The following is a 20,243-nucleotide window of genomic DNA, read 5'->3' on the forward strand; positions in this document are numbered from 1 at the left end:
CTGTTGTTGTATTGTATTAACAGGCTATCGCTTGATAGCAAACTTTTACTGCCTCAAATGCCCTATTCTCTGACTTCCCCACGACCAAGCAGTGTTTTCCAAGCAATTTATGCAGCGGTTCAGCAACGGTTGCCTTGTCTTTTAAAAACACGGTAAAAGTTTACCAGACCCAGGAAAGCCTGGAGTTCTGTCTTGTTTTTGGGTGCTGGGGCTCTTTATCGCCTTTGACTTTGCTCTCAGTGGGTGAATCCTTTTGTCTATTCTATAGCCCAAAATTCAACAGATTCGACCCCTATCTGACACTTGCTTGCTTTGACTTTTAATCCTGCCGACCTAAAATGGCCAAAACTTTCCTTAATCGCTTCCCCAGTTCTCTTAAATCTTCCCTGATACCAACACATCATCGAATAGGGCACGACTCGGTAACCCTTGTAGGAGTCGCCCATCAAATTTTGAATAGCCCGGGACACTCACCCCAAACTGTAACCGGGTGCACTTAAAGGCACGTGCGTTATAATGGTCTGGGCTCAGCTGTGCTAGCATCTACGGGTAGCTGTTGGTACGCTTGTGCCAAGTCTAATTTGGCGAAACTTGTCCGTGCCCTAGTGAGTGCAATAAGTGTTGCACTACTGGAACTGGGTAGGCGCTTTTGCAATGCTTTGTTCAAGGTAGCCTTGTAATCAGCGCAAATTCTTATGGACCCGCCTGGTTTTATAGGGTGACGATTGGCGTCTCCCATTTGGCATGGTCAACTGGCACTAGTATCCCTGGCTGACTAATTTATCTAACTCTTTGTCGATTTTAGGTTTGAGTGCAACCCTCCTTGCCTTTAACCTAATGGGAGCTATTTGGGGTCTAAATTGAAGGAGATAGGGGTCCCTTGTACTTGCCTAAACGGTCCTCGAATACGTCTGAATTCCTCCATTAGGCGTTTGCAGGTTGCATCCGCCCGTGGACGCCAGTCACCCCATTCCCAACGCCGGAACCAGTCTAGCCCCAGCAAGCTTGGCAAGGTTCCTCGACTAACGTGATGGGCAGGGTCTTTTCAGATGTCCCAGAGACCTCGACGGTCGTTGTCCCTCGAACAGGATGCGGTTGCCCTGGTAATCCTGCACCCGGAGCCGTTGTTTCTGTAGCTTGCGCTGCGATGCGGCAAGGCTTTCACAAAAGTGTCCCAGGACATGATTGTGATAGCTGATCCTGTGTCTACTTCCAGTCGGCACGGTACGCCTTCAATGGGTTTGTGAAGATCTTTTCTTCGATGGGTAGCTGCGTGGTCTATGGTAACAGTCATTCGGTTTGACTTCGCGCTCTTTCTTTCCTGGCCAATCGCTGGTCGCGCCGATCTCGCGCTCTGATTGGCTGGTTTGAAATTTCGAATGTGGGTTTGCATCTCTGACTCAGAGCCGCCTGATTGGCCGATTTGAATTTTCGGAAGGTTGGGGTGCTCGGCAGACTTGAGCCAGGTGCCCTTCCTTTCACACCGCCGCAAATGGCGCCCTGAACTTACATCTTTGGCGCTGATGTCGCCCGCAACTTCCGCATTCCTCCGGTCTTCCTTGTCGATTTTCCGTAGTGGACTTCCTCCTCCTCGCTGGTTGACTCGAGATAGGTTTCCTCGTGATGGACCGGGCTCGGTTTTGCGTCCGCCATCGGCGTGAGCCGCTTTTGTAGGGTGTCTGCTGCCTGGGTGGACATCTCATGGGCTCTGGCTTCGTCCAGAGCGTTTGCCAATGTCAGGTTGCTCTTGGCTAGCAACCGTCTCAAACGGATGTCTCTGACCCCCGTATAAGTTGTTCCAGCAGCTCTTCGTCCAGATCGCGGTACTCGCAATGCTTGGAGGCTTGTCTCAGGGCTGCCATGTAGTCGCTGATAGACTCGCCTTCTTGTTGCCTCGCCCCAAACTCGCATGCCGTCGAACGTATTTGGGGCGGGGCTGGTGCGTAGTGATTCTTCAGGAGGGTCTGAAGGGTCTGCCACGATACGGTGTAGCGGTGTTGGCTCCGCTAGGGCTTCTCTGACGGCGATGACTGGACCCACAGTGGCTTATGAAGTAAGCCCGTTTGCGGTTGTCGGAGACTCCTGTAGCTCGTTTGCCTCCAGGAAACTTTCGAAACGGGTCATATATATTCCCCATGTCTCCTGGGCAGGGTCAAACGGAGTGGGTGGCGTGTAGCCGGTCATCGCTGCATTCGCCGTCACCTTGCTGGGTTTGATTCTCGTAGTGAGTTCAGCTCTGTTCTGGTGCTCTGCCTCAATATCCCACCTTCGTCGCCAATGTTAAGTTTGGGTATTGACGAGGCAGGAGACCAGGTTAGTGACAACAGCTCTTTAATATAGTGTGACCCAGCAAAACTCTGGAGAAAAACCTCTCCTTATATACACTTCAGCCAGAGGCTGCATCCAATCAGAAGCGAGATACTTCCCGCCTAAAACTCCCGCCAAAACTTACAGTAATACATTACAGGAACTATGAGAAGATTAATAGTAGTGCAGATTCAGTCAATAGTTTGACAGTGTTGATGGAATTATTTGTTTAGCAGAGTGATGGCCTTCGGGAAAAAACTGTTCTTGTGTCTAGTTGTTCTGGTGTGCAGTGTTCTATAGCGTCGTTTTGAGGGTAGGAGTTGAAACAGTTTATGTCCTGGATGCGAGGAGTCTGTAAATATTTTCACGGCCCTCTTCTTGATTCGTGCAGTATACAGGTCCTCAATGGAAGGCAGGTTGGTAGCAATTATTTTTTCTGCAGTTCTAATTATCCTCGGCCAGCCCTGCTTCTCTTGAGCCCTTTCCTCCCTGGCACCCACTCAAAGGGATGGGGAGGGCCGTGGAGCCTTCTTCTGATTGTAGCGCCCCAAGAACAGTTTTGGAGGGATGCAAGGTCGAAGGCGTGATCGTGCGCAGCAGCGGAAGAGTTGGGACAAAGCCAAGTCATAATTGTCATGCAGTGACATCTGCAGAGACTATAAATAGGAGGCGGGACTTCCTGGTTTTGTCTTGGACAAAGTAATGAGTTGGCCGAGCTAATGTTTCAATGGAGGAAGAATATATTCGTGAGTAATTCTGGCCTTATCTATAATTTCCTCGTTATCTCCAGACACTTGGCAGGCCCGTGGGTAGACGTGGCCAGGACATGTATCTATGTAAATAAAAGGAAAAAAGGAAGGCCTCTGACGGACTCTTTGCTGGGAGTATTGGGGAAGGAAACAGAACATTTTGTCCAAGACCTGACTAAAACATCTTCCACCAAAGATGGATCAGCAGCAGGTACAGCAGCAGTTAGAGCAGCCAAGCGGCTAATCAACAGCTCCAGCAGCAAGTGGCTCACTTGGCAGGCCAACTTGCTGCCAGGAATGTGCCTGCAGCCCCCCATCCTCCCACCTCCTCCTCGTCGCAAGTGCCCGATAACCGTGCCGGATAAGTTTTCTGGGCAGCCTGAGATGTTCCCGACCTTCTTGGGACAGTGCCAGCTCTACATGGCTATGAGGCCAGAGGATTTCCCAGACGACCGGGCTAAGGTGGCCTTCGTGATTAACCTTCTTTCCGGCCCGGCTGCCCGATGGGCCACGCCCCTCTTGCTCCAGGACAGCCCCCTGCTGGCGGACCAACAGCGTTTTTGGCAGCACCTACGCACCATGTATGAGGACCCCGTTCGAATGCTGACGGCAACCAGGCGCCTTAAGGAACTCCGTCAAGGGAAACGCCCCCTGCAGGAGTACATCCCCGGAATTCCTCTTTTGTGCCAGGGCTCTCGCTGGGATGGTGCAGCGCTGGTGGACGTTGCCCAGGAGGGACTCTCAGAGGAATTGCAAGACGAGCTGGCCAGCGTGGAGGCGCCATGGACCTCGACAACTTGGTGCCCCTTGTCTCCGCCTCGATGCCCGTCTGCAACGGCGACCATCGTCCTGCACCCCGGGACCTCCGCCAACATCTGCACCCCACTTCCTGCACCACCAGCACCCAGGGTCGCCCACGCTTTGTAACCGCTGCGAAGAGCCCATGGAGTTGGGAGCGCCAGACCTCGCCTGACAGCCCAGGAGCGGAACCGAGGCGCCAAGGGGATTGTGCCTGTACTGTGGAGGCCACTTCCGCCGCTTCTTGCCCAAGCGAGTGGGCACGACGCCGTCCCGAATCACAGCGTGACCAATCGGGAAGCGGAGCAGGCCCGACCTCGGGAAACCCTAGGTCGGGCACGACTAAGCCCCACTGGACGCTATGCGAAGTAGACTCTGGGCCCCTCGGCATCTGATTCTGGACACACGGATATGGTTGGGGAACCAGTCGGACGGGCTCCAGGCGCATGCGCTGGTGGACTCAGGGCCACAACAAACTTTATGGACCAGGCCTTTGTGACCCAGTTTGCGGTCCCGTGGTTCCGGTGGACCCTCCGATGCGGTAGAGACAATTGATGGGCGAGAACTGGTGTCCGGCCCCATTAAATTCGCCACCCAGCCTTTGCGCCTGGCTATTGGGGACCATGAGGAGGCGATCCAGTTTTATGTCACGGCGGACCTTCATTTCCCTTGGTCCTTGGGTTGGCCTGGCGGACCCACGATCCTCAGGTGGCCTGGTGGCGGAACGCCATCTCTTTCCCGAGTCTGCAGTCGTCGATCACATCCGCCACACCTGTGCCGGCCAGAACGTCCCCACCGCTGCCATCACCTTGCCTCCTGAGCTGGCGGACTTCGCGGCGTGTTCAGCGAGAAGGAGGCGGACCGACTACCCGCGCCGGCCCTCGATTGCCCGTGGACCTTCTGCCCAACGCACCACTGCCTGTGGACGCCTGTATTCCATGTCGGGCCGAGTTGGCCGCCTCAGGGACTTCCTGGACAAAAACCTGGCCCGAGGTTCATCCGCCTTCAAAGTCCTCTCTCGGCCCCGGTCCTCTTTGTGAAGAAGAAGACAGGGGACTTGCGCTATGCTGTGATTACCACAAACGCCATTACGGTGCGGAATCGCTACCCCTGCCGCTCATCCGGAGCTACTGGAAAGGTTGCGGGAGGCCACGATCTTCACCAAGCTCGATCTCCGGGGCCTACAACCTGGTGCGGATAGAAGGAGGCGAATGGAAGACGGCATTCGGCACCGATACGGACACTACGAATACACTGTCATGCCATTTGGGTTGACCAATGCTCCCGCCGTTTTCAGCACTTCATGAACGACGTGTTCCGAGACATGTTGGATCGGTTCGTGGTTATCTACCTCGACGACATCCTGATTTACTCCGGTCCAGGAAAGCCACCTTCGACACGTCAGTCTGGTTCTGCAACGCTATGGAGCAACAACTCAATGCGGCTGGAGAAATGCGTCTTCTTCCGGACTTCATAGAATTCCTCGGGCATATCATCTCGCCCGAGGGCATAGCCATGGACCCATGTAAAGTAGAAGCTTTGTGTAGCTGGGAAGCCTCGCCGGGTGAAGGATGTTCAGCGCCTACTGGGCTTCGCCAACTACTACCGGACCTTCATCCGGGCTTTGCCACACTGACAGCTCCACTTACCCAGCTCCTCAGGAAGAAGGTTGCATTCCGTGGGGTCCCCGCAGCAAGAAGCATTCACAGCCCTCAAGAAAGCCTTCGCCACGGAACCCGTCCTGAGGCATCCCGACCCGCTCCGGCCTTTTGTGGTGGAAACGGACGTCAATGTGGCTCTGGGAGCGGTGCTGCTACAGGCTCCGACGAATGGTGGCACACTTTTTCCTGCGCTTACTACTCCCGGAAACTCAATCCTTCCGAGCGCAACTACACTATCTGGGAAAAGAGTTGCTGGCTATCAAGGCTGCATTCGAGGCTTGGCGACACCATCTGGAGGGGCCCGACATCAGGTGGAGGTCCAACGGACCATCGGAATCTCGAGCACCTCACCACAGCTCGGAAGTTGAACCAGCGGCAGATCCGGTGGTCGTTGTTTTTTGCCCGGTTCAACTTCCATGTGACCTACATTCCCAGCGGTCACAACCGGAGGGCGGATGCCCTGTCCCGCAAGCCAGAGTACCTCTGCGCCAAGGACCCCCTTCCTCCACGGACAGTGCTGCCGGCAGAAGCCTTGGCCGCAGCACGGGAGCGAGAGGCGCAGCGCCAGGACGCCTGGTCGCAGCAAAGGAGAGCGGAGGTGGGCCCCACGTCTCCTTGGACCTTGGAGGAGGACTTACTCAAGTTTCGGGGGCGATTATATGTGCCCACAGGACCACTCCGAGCCCTCGTCATGACCCAGTGCCACGACAACCCTGCAGCAGGACATTTTGGGTTCTTCAAGACCCTCCACCTGGTGACACGGACCTTTTGGTGGCCCCGAGTGCGGCATGATATACATGCCTACGTGACATCCTGCGTACCGTGCCGGCAAGCCAAGGCCACGGGGCCCCTCCCGGCTCCTCCAGCCCTTGCCGACACCCGACAGACCCTGGGGGCGATCTCTATGGATTCCTGACAGACCTGCCGCCGTCCTCTGGGTTCACCACGGTGCTGGTGGTGGTGGACATGGTCACCAAGATGGCACACTTCATCCCATGCCGGGGACTGCCCACAGCCGCAAAAACGCCCCGTCTCTTTCTGCAGCACATCTTCCGCCTCCATGGTCTACCGGACAGGGTGGTTTCGGACCGCGGAGTTCAGTTCACAGCCCGCTTCTGAAGAGCCTGATGGCGCGTTGGAGGTGCAGGTGTGTCTGTCGTCATCGCACCATCCGGAGACCGACGGGGGTACAGAGAAGGTCATCGGTATACTGGAACAGTATCTCCGTTGCTTCATCAACCAGCAACAGGACAACTGGGCCGGCTACCTGTCCCTGGCGGAGGTTGCTTTTAACAACTCTCAGCACACCTCTACTCAGATGACCCGTTCTTTGCCAATGTGGGGTACCATCCGCGCTCTTCCTCTGGCACCACCGGACTCTCCTGTTCCCAAACGCAGACCTTCCTGACGGAATTGCATGCGGTCCAACAGTTGGTACGCCAGCAGCTGAATCGGGCAAAGGAGGATTACAAACGGGACCGCTCCCGACGGGCAACGCCCCGCTGGCAGTTGGAGACCGGGTGTGGCTCCACCAAACACCTCCCGTCCGACCGCCCGGTAAAGAAGTTGGACCACCGACCATCGGCCCGCTCCCTGTCGAGGCAGTCATCAACCCGGTAGCTCACCGACTGACCCTGCCACGATCCATGCGGATCCACCCGTTTTCACCGGTCCTTCTGGTTCCTGAGGCCACACCGAGTCCCCTTCGTGCCCAACAGCACCCGTCCACTGTCGCCGAGGACGGATCGAGGAATCTGAAGTCCACAGCATTTAGACTCCCGCTGGCTGAAGGGTCGTTTCCAATATTTGATCGCGTGGAAGGGATACAAGACTGATTTCTCCTGGGTAGATGCCTCCGACGTTCATGCCCTGACGTGGTGCAGGCCTTCCATGAGCAGAACCCAGCCCGACCGCATCCCGATCGTCAGCCCCGGGGGAAGGGCCCTGCGGTGAGGGATAGTGTTGTGACCCAGGTTCCTGGACCCGGACTCCTGGACTCGGATGATTCAGAAAGTGAGGGAGAAGACCTGGCCAGCCCTGCTTCTCTTGGGCCCTTTCCCTCCCTGGCACCCACTCAAAGGGAGGGGGAGGGGCCGGCACAGGCCTGATTCTCTGGAGCCTTCTTCTGATTTGGCAACGCCCAAGAACAGTTTTGGAGGGATGCAAGATTACTGAGAGGCTTGATCGATGGCAGCGGAAGAGTTGGGACAAAGCCAAGTCATAATTGTCATGCAGTGACATCTGCAGAGACTATAAATAGGAGGCGGGACTTCCTGGTTTTTTGTCTTGGACAAAGTAATGAGTTGGCGCGAGCTAACTATTTCAATGGAGGGAAGAATATATTCGTGAGTAATTCTGGCCTTATCTATAATTTCCTCGTTATCTCCAGAAACTTGGCAGGCCCGTGGGTAGACGTGGCCAGGACATGTATCTATGTAAATAAAAGGGGGAAAAAAAGGAAGGCCTCTGACGGACTCTTTGCTGGGAGTATTGGGGGAAGGGAAACAGAACACATACAGTCATAAGTGGAAAGAGATTGGTGATGGGAACTATGAAACGATTAATAGTAGTGCAGATTCAGTAATAGTCTGACAGTGTTGAGGGAATTATTTGTTTAGCAGAGTGATGGCCTTCGGGAAAAAACTGTTCTTGTGTCTAGTTGTTCTGGTGTGCAGTGCTCTATAGCGTCGTTTTGAGGGTAGGAGTTGAAACAGTTTATGTCCAGGATGCGAGGGATCTGCAAATATTTTCACGGCCCTCTTCTTGATTCGTGCAGTATACAGGTCCTCAATGGAAGGCAATTCAATTTCAATTGCAGAACCGAACCAGACAGTTATAGAGGTGCAAATGACAAACTCAATAATTCCTCTGTAGAACTGAATCAGCAGCTCCTTGGCAGTTTGAGCTTACTGAGTTGGCGCAGAAAGAACATTCTTTGCTGTCCTTTTTTAATGATGTTTTTGATGTTAGCTGTCCATTTGAAATCTTGCGATATAATAGAACCTAGAAATTTGAAGGTTTCTACTGTTGATACTGTGTTGTCTAGTATTGTGAGAGGTGGAAGTATGGAAGGGTTTCTCCTAAAGTCTACCACCATTTCTACGGTTTTGAGTGTGTTCAGTTCCAGATTGTTTTGGTTGCACCACAAGGCTCGCTCGACCTCCTCGCCTATATGGATTCGTCATTGTCTTAAATGAGACCAATCACTGTTGTGTCATCTGCGAACTTCAGTAGCTTAACAGATGGATCATTGGAGATGCAGTCATTGGTATACAGAGAGAAGAGAAGTGGGGAGAGCACACAGCCTTGGGGGGCCCCTGTGCTAATTGTACAGGTATTTGATGTGATCTTGCTTAGCTTCACCTGCTGCTTCCTGTTTGTTAGGAAGCTTGTGATCCACTTACAAGTCTGTTCCGGTACCTGTAGCTGGTTTAGCTTAGTTAGTTTAGCTTAGGTACCTTCCTTACTGTATCTACTGTCAGTCAAACAGCTGAATTTCCTGTTGATATCACTTAAATATAAAAGCATTAAAGAAATCCTTCTAGGTCTTTCCAAGCTTTCGTCCAAATCTGAGTCCTTGACATTTCTAGTTAGCCTAGAAATAAGCTAAAATCAGCCTTTTCATTGTACACTCAAGAATATCGTTAGGATGTTTGATAGCAAATGCTGTTTTTTTCTCCACTCCTAGACGCTCTCATGGCCTCGTCTTCATCTCCTGGAACCTCAGTTCTTTGTAATGGAGGATTAACGGCGGTTGAGCTTCCAATGCAGGTAGGAGGATTCTCCCCTCATCTCCCCAGATGTGCCAATCTCCCAATAACAGAATAACACAGTTGGAAGGGAATCTGGAGATCTTCTAGTCCAACCCTGTTTCAAGCAGGAGACCCTATACCCCAGTGGTGGCGAGCCTATGGCATGAGTGCATGCAGAGCCCTCTCGGTGGGCACGCCAGCCGTCGCCCCAGCTCAGCTCCACCATTCATGGGCACGTGCCTCCTACTGTCCAGCTATCTTTGGGTCTCTGCCATACACAGGGGCAGGGGCATGCATGGGACGTGACACATCTGCTCGGGCACATGTGCAGGGATGCATGAGCAGGGGACACACATGCATTACATTTTGGGGATTCGCACATGTGACTCAATGCCCCGAGACACTGGACCGGCCTGGCTGCACCAGTGCTCTGCGTCGTAATGGGCTCCAGGAGGAGGAGACGTGATTGTGAACACTAAATTTTGTTATGCAAGGTGCTGCAAGAGCAGTGAGCAGGCCATGGAGGCGGCAAGAGAAGTGGCATCAACCGCTGCCAGGCCAGTATCTCGGGCAGAGATGTTGTGCATCTTCCTGAGTGATCGAGGTGCAAGCACCAACAAGGGCCGGAAGAGGCAAGTACAGGATTTCCTCCCACTCTGGAATATGGAGCGAGTCTCTATCCACCGTCACCTTACTTTAGTTTAGTTTACTTTATTGTCATTGCACCTCGTACAACGAACTTAATGCCATCTTCGTACATTAGAACTATAAAATAAAACACAGACATACATCCTTCACATTCCAGACAATTGAATTGAAAACCCTGATATTATACGCATATATAGTTGCTATATGCAACTATAGTATATATAGATTCATATAGTTACTATCTGGGATAGAAGCTGTTTTCAGCCTACTTGTCCTTGTTTTTATTATCCTGTACCGCCCAGATGGCAATAGTTCAAAAAAAGGGTCCCCACAATGGGACGGATCTTTAAGAATGTTTTGAACTTCCTTAAGGCAGTGGAAGCTATAAAGCTCTTCCAAAGAGGGGAGAGGGAAACCTATGAAACTCAGGGCAATTATGTTGACCATCTGGAGTGCTGTCCTATCTGCCACTGGGCAACTGGCAAACCATACACAGGTGTAGTAAGTTAAAATACTCTCTATGGTGCAGCAGTAGACGGTCACCATCAGTTTCTCATTCAGTTGTTGTTTCCTGAGAAGTCTCAGGTAGCATAATCTCTGCTGGACCCTTTTGACCAGGGCTGCAATGCGAGTGCCCCAGGTCAGGTCCTCTTTTATGATAACACCCAGAACTTAAAAATGGCCACTTGCTCCACTCTGCCTCTATTCATAAGCAAGGGCTGGATGTCTGATCTATTCCTTCTATAGTCCACTATAAGCTGTTTGATCTTATTGGTGCTGAGGACTAAATTATTGTCTCCACACCATGAAAGCAACCGGTCCACCTCATCTCGATAGGGAGTCTCATCCCCTAAGGAGATGAGTCCCCCCACTGTTGTATCATCTACAAATTTAGTGATGGTATTACTATTACCTTCTCAGGCGAGGAGTGACTGGAGGGACAGGGCACCAGCCAGTGGTGGGTTCAGCCAACAGAGCCACAGCAGAGGGACTAAAGAGCCACATGACTCTGGAGCCAGGTTGCCGACACCCGTCTAGCCCATCATGGTCAGCAAAGGAATATGGGTTGCTGCTGAATCGCCAAACCAATGAAACATTAACTAGATGTATCTCTAGCCAGAGGCACTTTATGTTTTTGGAAAGGTTCTCCAGAGAAGATGTCGGTCATGAAATTGCACAGCTGTCAAGATGAAGTCGGACACACTGACACAGACTTGTAGATTTTATACAAATATAAATATATTTAACCTACAAATTTACAGCAGTCTTTGTCATCATCCACAAAAGGAAGAACATAAGATAGTCAGGAACATCATGAGGTAAATCGAAACATCATGCAGAACACAGAAGGAAAAAGGAGGAAAGAAGGAACGCCTTTATACTTACCGCAACCAATCAGAGCGTAGATTGCATCATGCATGAGTCAGCACACTCTGACTACTCAATTACAATTGTGTTGCGCCCTATTGTACACTTTACTGTTCCAGCTACTAAATTCAATATCCTACATGCTTGTTTGCCCTACTTGGAAATTCTACAGTTTGTTCATTAAGAAAATGACTCGCATGTAATTCATTGAAGTGTTCATTGTTAGGAATATTCATGGGATATGTTGTATTTTTTTCTTCTCCCTGTGTCAGGAATTGATATCGCTTGAGGATGTAGCTGTGTTTTTCTCCGTGGAGGAGTGGGCCCTGCTGGATTCTGAGCAAAAAGCCCTGTACCAGGAGGTCATGCAGGAAACCAAGAGGAACTTGGCCTCCTTAGGTGAGGGATTCTGTTAAGATCTTGAAATTTAGTAGCCAAAGGTCAAATCTTATATCAACTTAATAACAAAGATAGCATCATCTTTTGAACCAAGGGGAGTTGGGAAGAATCTTGATACTCTTCAAATACAGCAACGATGCTTGATCCCTTTTGCACCTAAGTTTGTGTTAACTTTTCTATTCTTTCTGTTGCAAACAGGCGACGGATGGGAGATGAAGGATTCTGGCCAAGAGGCAACAGTACATTTCCCAAAAGAGAAAAAGGAAGTTGGAGAAAAAATGTATGGAAAGCAAAGTTTGGAGGAAAACCAATTAAGGGTTGAGCTGGAGAACTGCACTAGTTTACCTTCTGCAGATACCAATGTCTTATTGGACACGGATGATTGCCAAGAAAAAGAAGTGTGTTCAAGGTGTGGGAAAACACTCCGAGATGGATCGGGATTATGTGACTGTTGTAAAAGCCCTGCTGAGAGAAACAAGATGAAAGCAGGCAACTCAGAAGGACCTTCCTCCTTTTACATGAAAGAAGAAGAAGAGGGAATATACAAATGTAATGGATTGTGCAGAAAGCTTCAGTTGCCCTCTATTGCATGAAAAAGATTCAAAGCAGAGGATCCACAAATGTCTGGATTGTGGAAGGACCTTCAGGCAGAAAGTCACTTTAATTCACATAAGAAGGTCCACGAAGAGGAAGCAGCATCAATGCATTAATAGGAAACAGCTTGAAGCAGCGCCCAGTACTTCCCATCAAAGCCTCCACAGAGAGGAGAGTTGCATCAACGCAGGAGGGTAGAATGAGGTTTCTGGGAGCAGGAAAATCGGAAAAAGCCCCACTGGGAATAATTCATGTACCCTGAATGTGGAAGAGCTCTTATGCAAGTGATCTCACTTCCCATAAGGATCCATACAGGGAAAGCATTGCACAGTGTGGAAAGAGCTTCACCCAAAGGCAGTTTCAATGTACATAAGATCCACACCGGAGAGAAGCTGTAAATGCACAGAGTGTGGAAAATGCTCAAAACCTCCAGTGAACTTACTTGCCATAAGAAGATTCACACAGGGAGAAACCCTATGAATGCTTGGAGTGTGGAAAAAGCTTCACCAGACGTGGTGCTCTAACTTACATAATAGGATGCAAAGGGAGAAACCATAAATGCCTGCACTGTGAAAGAGCTTCAGCCAAAAGGTTATCTTAAACACGAGATCCACAGGAAAACCATTTCAATGCATGGAGTGGAAAGAGCTTCCGTTTCAACAAGCCTTAATGCCCATCACAGAATCCACAGGGAGAAGCCCTTTCAATGCCTGCAGTGTGGAAAGTGCTTCAGTCAAAGTAGTTTTACATAAAAGGACCCACACGGTGAAAAGCCTTACAAGTGCATCGAATGTGACAAATGCTTCACTGATTTGGGGTATCTCTCTCCAAAAGGCTCCACACTGGGGAGAAACCATATGAATGCTGCACATGTGGAAAGAGCTTCAATGAAAAAAAACACTATATCGTACATAGCAGAACCCACACTGGGGAGAAACCATATCAGTGCCAGGAGTGTGGAAATGCTTCAGGGATTTTGGAGAACTGAGGATCCATAAAAGAATTCACACAGGAGAAACCCTATAAGTGCAGAGTGTGGCATGAGTTTCAGAAGTAGTTACCTTGCCACAAGAGGATCCACACTGGGAGAAACCATACATGTCATGAGTGCGAAAAGCTTTAGTCAGTGATTCACAAAACCATAGAAGGCTTCACTCAGAGAAGAAACCCTATAAATGCCTGGAGTGTGGAAAATGTTTTAGTGAGGCCAGCTTACTACAATAGGCTCCACACAGGAGAGAAGCCATTTAAATGCATCGTGTGGAAAGAGTTTCCGACAGGGACTCTTATTAAAAAGAATCACAGGAGAAGCCATATGAGTGTGGAAAGAAATTCAGAACTGGGAGTAACTTTAATCGCCATAGGAAGATGCATAGCAGGAAAAGACGACGCTAATTGGCTCATGTTGATTCTCAAAATTTGCTTCATCCCCACAGAAGTGTCCCAGGAGAATCTGTAGAAATACATGGCATATGGGAGGGGCTTCCAAAGCAACAGAAGCTTTTCAACCCATTAAAAATAAGAGTTGCATTATATATTTAAGTCACACCAGAACAAAGAGAAGCAGGATTTTCAGTGAGCACTTCACTGGGAGAAAGAGACGCAAAAGAAGGAAATATTGAACCAATAGAAGGCTCAAGTTTTTTTTTTCTAAAATAAACACTGAACAGTTGGCGTTGTGTCTGCACCATCTAAAATTGGTTGGCTTTAACTGATTTCTAGTCTGAGATACGATATTGATTGTTTATCTTTTCTGTTAATGCCCTAACTTGTACAAGTAGCTAAAGGCTTAGCTTACACATCTCAGATATGCCGGTTCAGGAATTCTGGAAGTTGAAGCCTACAAATCATAAAAGGGCCACGGTTCACCATCCCTGGTCTAAATCGAAGGATCCTTGGAGAGTCAATTAACAGGTTAGACTTAGAATAAAGTAAATGCTTCTGCTTGTAAATCATAATCCCAAATGTACTATGGGACAAGACAAAAGGCACAAACAGGGAAGATTTGCACCTGTACATCTCTAAAAAGAAGAAGAATGCTGTTAGAATAATAAGAAGTATGATGGAAAGCTATGCTATAGTACTGCTGAAGTGACATTTATGAAAGAGTTGCGGTTACTCTGTGTACATGTTAGGATAGCTTTGCTGAGCTTTGTATTATGTAGACTATGGTTAAACTGTTAGTGTAAAACAGGCAGGAATTACTGTAAAGGTTGGCCTCTCCCCTCTTTGGAAGAGCTTTATAGCTCCTGCTGCCTTAAGGAAGTTCAAAACATTCTTAAAGATCCATCTCATCCTGGGCACCCTTTGTTTCAACTATTACCATCTGGCAGACGGTACAGGATAATAAAAAAGGAGAAATAGGCTGAAAAACAGCTTCTATCCCAGGGCAATAACAATACTGAATTCTACGGTATAGGGCCGTGATGGCAAAACTATGACACGTGTGCCACAGGTGGCAAGCATAGCCATACTGGTGGGCACGTGAGCTCAGCTCCCAGCTAATTTTCCACCCTTCTGGGCCTACCTGCAATGGGGAAACAGGGTGTTTCCTACCTCCAGAGGACCTGGTGTGGGTGAGGAAGGCCCCTTTTTTGCTCTCCTCATGCTCCAGAGCCTTTCTAGGAGCCTGGGGCAGGCAATGGTTTTCACCCCCTGGAGTCTCCAACAGCCATTTGCCAACTTCGGTCCCAGGAAGTTGGCAGCCATTTCCAGGCTACAGAGGGCCTCCAGGGTGTGTGTGGAGGCGGCCTCCCAGGCTCCTAGAAAGGCTCTGAAGCCTTGACAAAAACGGACAGGGCCCATCTCAGGCAGTCCAATGGGGGCACAGAATTAAGGGTGTGGCATGCAGTGTCCCCATGTTTTACACAATGGCAAAAAGGTTCGCCACTGGTATAGTGCAATATCGGGTTTTCAGTTTCAGTTATATAGAATAAAGGATGTATGTTTGTGTGTTTTTATTTTATAATGTACTGAAGACGGATTTAATTTCATTGTACAATGTGCAATGACAATAAAATAAAATAAAGGGAGATGAAGAAATATCTTCTGACTCTGACTTGTAAAAGGTGGGAAATGCTTTGTAAAACTGGGATAAACAGGTTTTGAGATCTTTGTGCACCTTTTTCTGCTGAATAAAGCTTTTTACTGTACAACCTCCACCTCCATGTTCAGTTTGTTTTTGTTTTTTTTATTGAAAAGTTTTACAACAAAGTTTTAAAAATAATTTTTCCCTTCACCCTCCCTCTCCCTTTTCATGAGACTTCCCAGAGATGTTATACAGCAACATCTAACAAATATACGCTTAAAAATACTACAAAATCATACCCCATAATCCCTTCTCCCCATTGATCCCTTAATTTATTTTTTTATTTATTTATTTATTTATTTATTCATACCTATCTCCAAGGACTCAGGGCGGTGTACAGGCATTTAAAAGACATATAAATACAATATAAAACAATTAAAAAACTGATTCTAAAATAAATTTAGAATTAAAATATCAAATAAAACCCAATTTAAAACCAATAATTTAAAATCTAGCTCCCTGCACAATTAAATAAGTAAGCTCGCGGAAGGTTCGAGGTCCGAGAGCTGACGAAGTCCGGGAGTTCATTCCAGAGGGTGGGAGCCCCCACAGAGAAGGCCCTTCCTGGGTGTCGCCAGACGACATTGCCGCTACCGACGGCACCCTGAGGAGACCCTCTGTGAGAGCGCACGGTCGGTGAGAGATATTCGCAGCAGGCGGTCCCGTAGTAACCCGCCCAATGCCATGGAGCGCTTTAAAGGTGGTCACAACCTTGAAGCGCACCCGAAAGCCACCAGTGCAGTCGCGCAGGATGGTGTTATACGGAGCCACGGGGCTCCATCTATCACCCGCAGCCGCATTCTGGACTAACTGCAGCCTCCGGATGCCCTTCAAGGGAGCCCCATGTAGAGAGCATTGCAGTAATCCAGACGAGTCACGAGCGTGAGTGACCGTAGGCATCCCGGTCCAGAAAGGGCGCTGGCGAACCTGAGAACGCTCCTGGAGACGGCAAATGGTCTTCTAGAGACAGCCGCTCATCCAGGAGGACGCCTAAGTTGCGGACCCTTTCCATCGGGGCCAATGACTCGCCACCGATGGTCAGCTGATTTAGCTGACTGTATCGGGATGCCGGCATCCACAGCCACTCTGTCTTGGAGGGATTGAGCTTGAGCCTATTTCTCCCCATCCAGACCCGTACGGCCTCCAGGCACCGGGACAGCACTTCGATAGCTTCGCTGGGGTGGTCCGGTGTAGAAAAGTACAGCTGGGTGTCATCCGCATACAGCTGGTACTTCACACCGAAACCACTGATGATCTCACCCAGCGGCTTCATGTAGATGTTAAAGAACAGGGGGCGAGAGATCGACCCCGCGGCACCCCACAAGTGAGGCGCCTGGGCCGACCTCTGCCCCTGTCATCGACTGCGACCGGTCGGAGAGATAGGAGGAGAACCACCGATAAACGGTGCCTCCCACTCCCAATCCCTCCAACCGGGCGCAGGGATACCATGGTCGATGGTCCGCTGAGGAATAGGACCAGGGCAGAGGAGCAACCCCTGTCCCTGGCCCTCCAGAGATCATCCACCAACGCGACCAAAGCCGTCTCCGTGCTGTAACCGAAACCGGACTGGAACGGGTCTAGATAGACAGTTTCATCCAGGTGCAAGGGAAATTGATATGCCACCATATCTCTACAACCTTCGCGCGGTTAAGATTGAGACCGGACGATAATTACCTAAAACAGCCAGGTCCTAGGATGGCTTGTTAACGAGGGGCCTCACCACCGCCTCTTTCAAGGCGGCCGGGAAGACACCCACCACCAAAGAAGCAGTCGTAATCGCCAGGAGCCAGCCTCGTGTCACCTCTCGAGTGGCCAGCACCAGCCAAGAGGGCACGGGTCCAGTAAACACGTGGTGGCATTCAACCTACCCAACAACCTGTCCATGTCCTCGGAGCCACAGGGTCAAACTCATCCCACACAATGTCACCAAGACCACCCTCGTGCATCTCGCCCAGATTACCTGCAATCTTGGTCCAGACCATCCCGAAGCTGAACGATTTTATCGATAGATAACCGTTAAACTCCTCAGCACGCCCCTGCAACGGGTCATCCTCCCCTGGTGTAGGAGGGAGCGAGTCACCAAACAGGGCGGCTGGGCGGTTATCTGTCGAATGAGGGAGGAGGCGCCTCGCTTCCTCAATGCCACTAGGTAAGTCCTAGTATAGGACTTCACTAGTGTCCGATCAGCTTCGAACGGCCAGACCTCCAGAGACTCTCCAGGCGTCTTCTCCGCGCTTCATCCTCCTCAGCCTCAGAGAACCAAGGAGCCGGTTGGGACCTGCGCCGGTCAGAGGTCGCAAAGGCACGACACGGTCCAAGGCCCCGCCGCCCTGTTCCCAGGCCGCACAAGTTCCTCGAGCCGTGAGCCAGACCCTCAGGAAATGGCCCAAGCTCCGTCCGGAACCCATCCGGGTCCATCAGGCGCCTGGGACGGAACCAACGTCGGCTCCGTCTCCCTGCGGTGGTGAATGGCGGTCAGAAAGTCCAGGCGAAGAAGAGAGTCTGACCATGACAAAGGTTCAATGACTAATTCCTTTAAGTCCAGATCTCTCAACCACTGACCAGAGAGAAAAATCAGGTCCAGGGTGCCACCCCCAATGTGAGTAGGGCCATCAACTACTTGGGTCATGTCCAAGGCCGTCATGGAAGCCATGAACTCCCGAGCTGCCGTCGATGACGAGCCGGAGGATGGCAAGTTAAAGTCCCCCATGACTAAAAGTCTGGGGGTCTCAACTGCCACCCCAGCCAGCACCTCCAGGAGCTCGGGCAGGGCAGCTGTCACGCAGCAAGGAGCCAGGTACGTGATCAGCATACCCATCTGACACCTATGACCCCATCTCACAAAGAGGGATTCACCCGCAATCTGAGGTACAGTGGTCTCCTCGGCTCTAGACTCTCTAATCACAACCGCCACCCCCACCCCTACCCTGGGCCTCGGCTGATGGAATGCACGGAAACCCGCGGGCACAACTCAACCAGGGCACGCCCCTTCAGTGCCCAACCAGGTCTCCGAATGCCCATAAGGTCCGCGGAACCCCTGTATAAGGTCACAAACGAGGGGGCTTTGTTCACCACGGACCGGCATTGCACAACATCAGCCGGAGGCCCAAGCTCTGAGGATCCTGACCATCCGGGAACGGTGAAGTCCAAGGGGTCGGAGCGTGATCGCTTTCAAACATCGAGCACGCGCTCCCGAAACTTGGTATGACCCTCGCTCGCCATACCTGCCTCTCCACTTACCGTGTCGATAGAACCACCCTCACAAATAGGAACACGCTCTCCCCATAACCTCTGGACCTAATAAAGAAAAACCGCCGCGAGCATGTGCAGGAACTGGCCCCCTACCCGACGGGTTACCCCCATTACCCGCCCTTACCCTCCCACCCCTTAAAAATTCCCTTTCTAAAAAACCCCATAAACCCTTCTTTTTAGCATTTTAAACCATTACCCAAATATAATACAATCCCTACCATCACCCATGTGCTATTTGATACTTCTTGGTCTGATACTTATTTTGAATATAATCAATCCATTTTCTCCATTCCACTATGTATCGTTCTTGTGAGTAGTCTTTCAAATACGCAGAAATTTTTGCCATTTCTGCTAAGTTTGAAACTTTTAAGTGTCCATTCTTCAATTGTAGACAGTTCTTCTTTCTTCCAATGTTGCACCACCAAAAGTCTCACTGCTGATATTAAGTTCAATATCAATTTAGTCTCTATTACTGTACAATCTGTGATTATGCCTAGTAAAAACAGTTGTGGCGTAAACTGTCTTCTTTTTCAAAATGTTCTGCATAATCCACCATATTTTAATCCAAAACAATTTAATTTTTTTACAGGTCCACCATATATGATAATAAGTAGCATCTTCACAATCATAGAGACTCTAGAATAATAATAATAATAATATTTTAATTTATAGACAGCCCTTCTCCCGAAGGACTCAGGGCGGTGAACAGCCAGTTAAAATACAGGAAAACAGACAATATTAAAAGAATAGATGGCATGGTCTTCTTCTTATAATATCTGCATCGGGATCCAAGCCAACTAGCAAAGCCAGGTTTTAGACCCTGTGAAAGGCCAAGAGGGTGAGAGCACCCACCAACAGTAAACAATTCCACAAGTGTGAGGGTCTCAGCAGAAAAAAGCTCTTTTCCTTGACCCCGACAGCCAAAATTCCTTAGCAGACAGGATCTGCAGCACTGGATCAACCATGGCAGGCTAATCCCATTGAGGTGAGATAGCTCCTCAGATTCCCCTGCTGTTATTTAGTGACTAGCAATAAGTATCAGCTATTCATCTGTTCCTGAAAGCTGTTTTGTCATTTTTTCCCATAGGCTGTGATGAATAGCCCAGCCTAAAGAAATGCTGCAGCTCAATTGTGGGTTTCAAATTTTTTTACTACCGGTTCTGTGGGCATGGCTTGGTGGGCGCTAGCATGGCTTGGTGGGCCTGGCTTGGTGGGTGTGGCAGGAGAAGGATACTGTAAAATCCCCATTTCCTCCCGATCAGCTGGGACTTGGGAGGCAGAGAATAGATGGGGGCAGGCTAGTCAGAATTTTTACTCCTGGTTCTCCGAACTACTCAAAATTTTCACTACCGGTTCTCCAGAACTGGTCAGAACCTGCTGAAACCCAACTCTGCTCCAGCTCTGCTCTTATACTGAAGGATGAAACCTTTCCCCTTTTATTTGGGGCACGCCGACCACTGTTCACAGATTCTACAGCCTATCCACGCTCTCTGCTAACCACAACAGTTAACAATAGTTAATGTGTCAATTGACAGTGCAATATAATTTCAGTTAAAAATGCAGTAAAACAACTATAATATGAAATTAAAATATGTAAAATAAAACAGAACTAGTTTACAGCAAATAA

General features: G+C 49.8%; 1 protein-coding gene across 1 annotated transcript; it reads left to right on the forward strand.

Annotated features, from left to right (window-relative positions):
* Window positions 1–8,720: 8,720 nt before the first annotated feature.
* LOC131187259 (zinc finger protein 669-like) lies at window positions 8,721–12,674 on the forward strand. The gene is made up of 4 exons (XM_058161528.1): window positions 8,721–9,286; window positions 11,556–11,682; window positions 11,881–12,171; window positions 12,592–12,674. The coding sequence occupies exons 1-4, from the start codon at window positions 9,179–9,181 to the stop codon at window positions 12,672–12,674; spliced, it is 609 nt and encodes a 202-aa protein (XP_058017511.1). The 5' UTR covers window positions 8,721–9,178.
* The last annotated feature ends 7,569 nt before the right edge of the window (window positions 12,675–20,243 follow it).

The sequence above is a fragment of the Ahaetulla prasina genome, unplaced genomic scaffold (assembly GCF_028640845.1).
Source record: "Ahaetulla prasina isolate Xishuangbanna unplaced genomic scaffold, ASM2864084v1 Contig106, whole genome shotgun sequence".
Classification (NCBI taxonomy): Eukaryota; Metazoa; Chordata; class Lepidosauria; order Squamata; family Colubridae; genus Ahaetulla; species Ahaetulla prasina.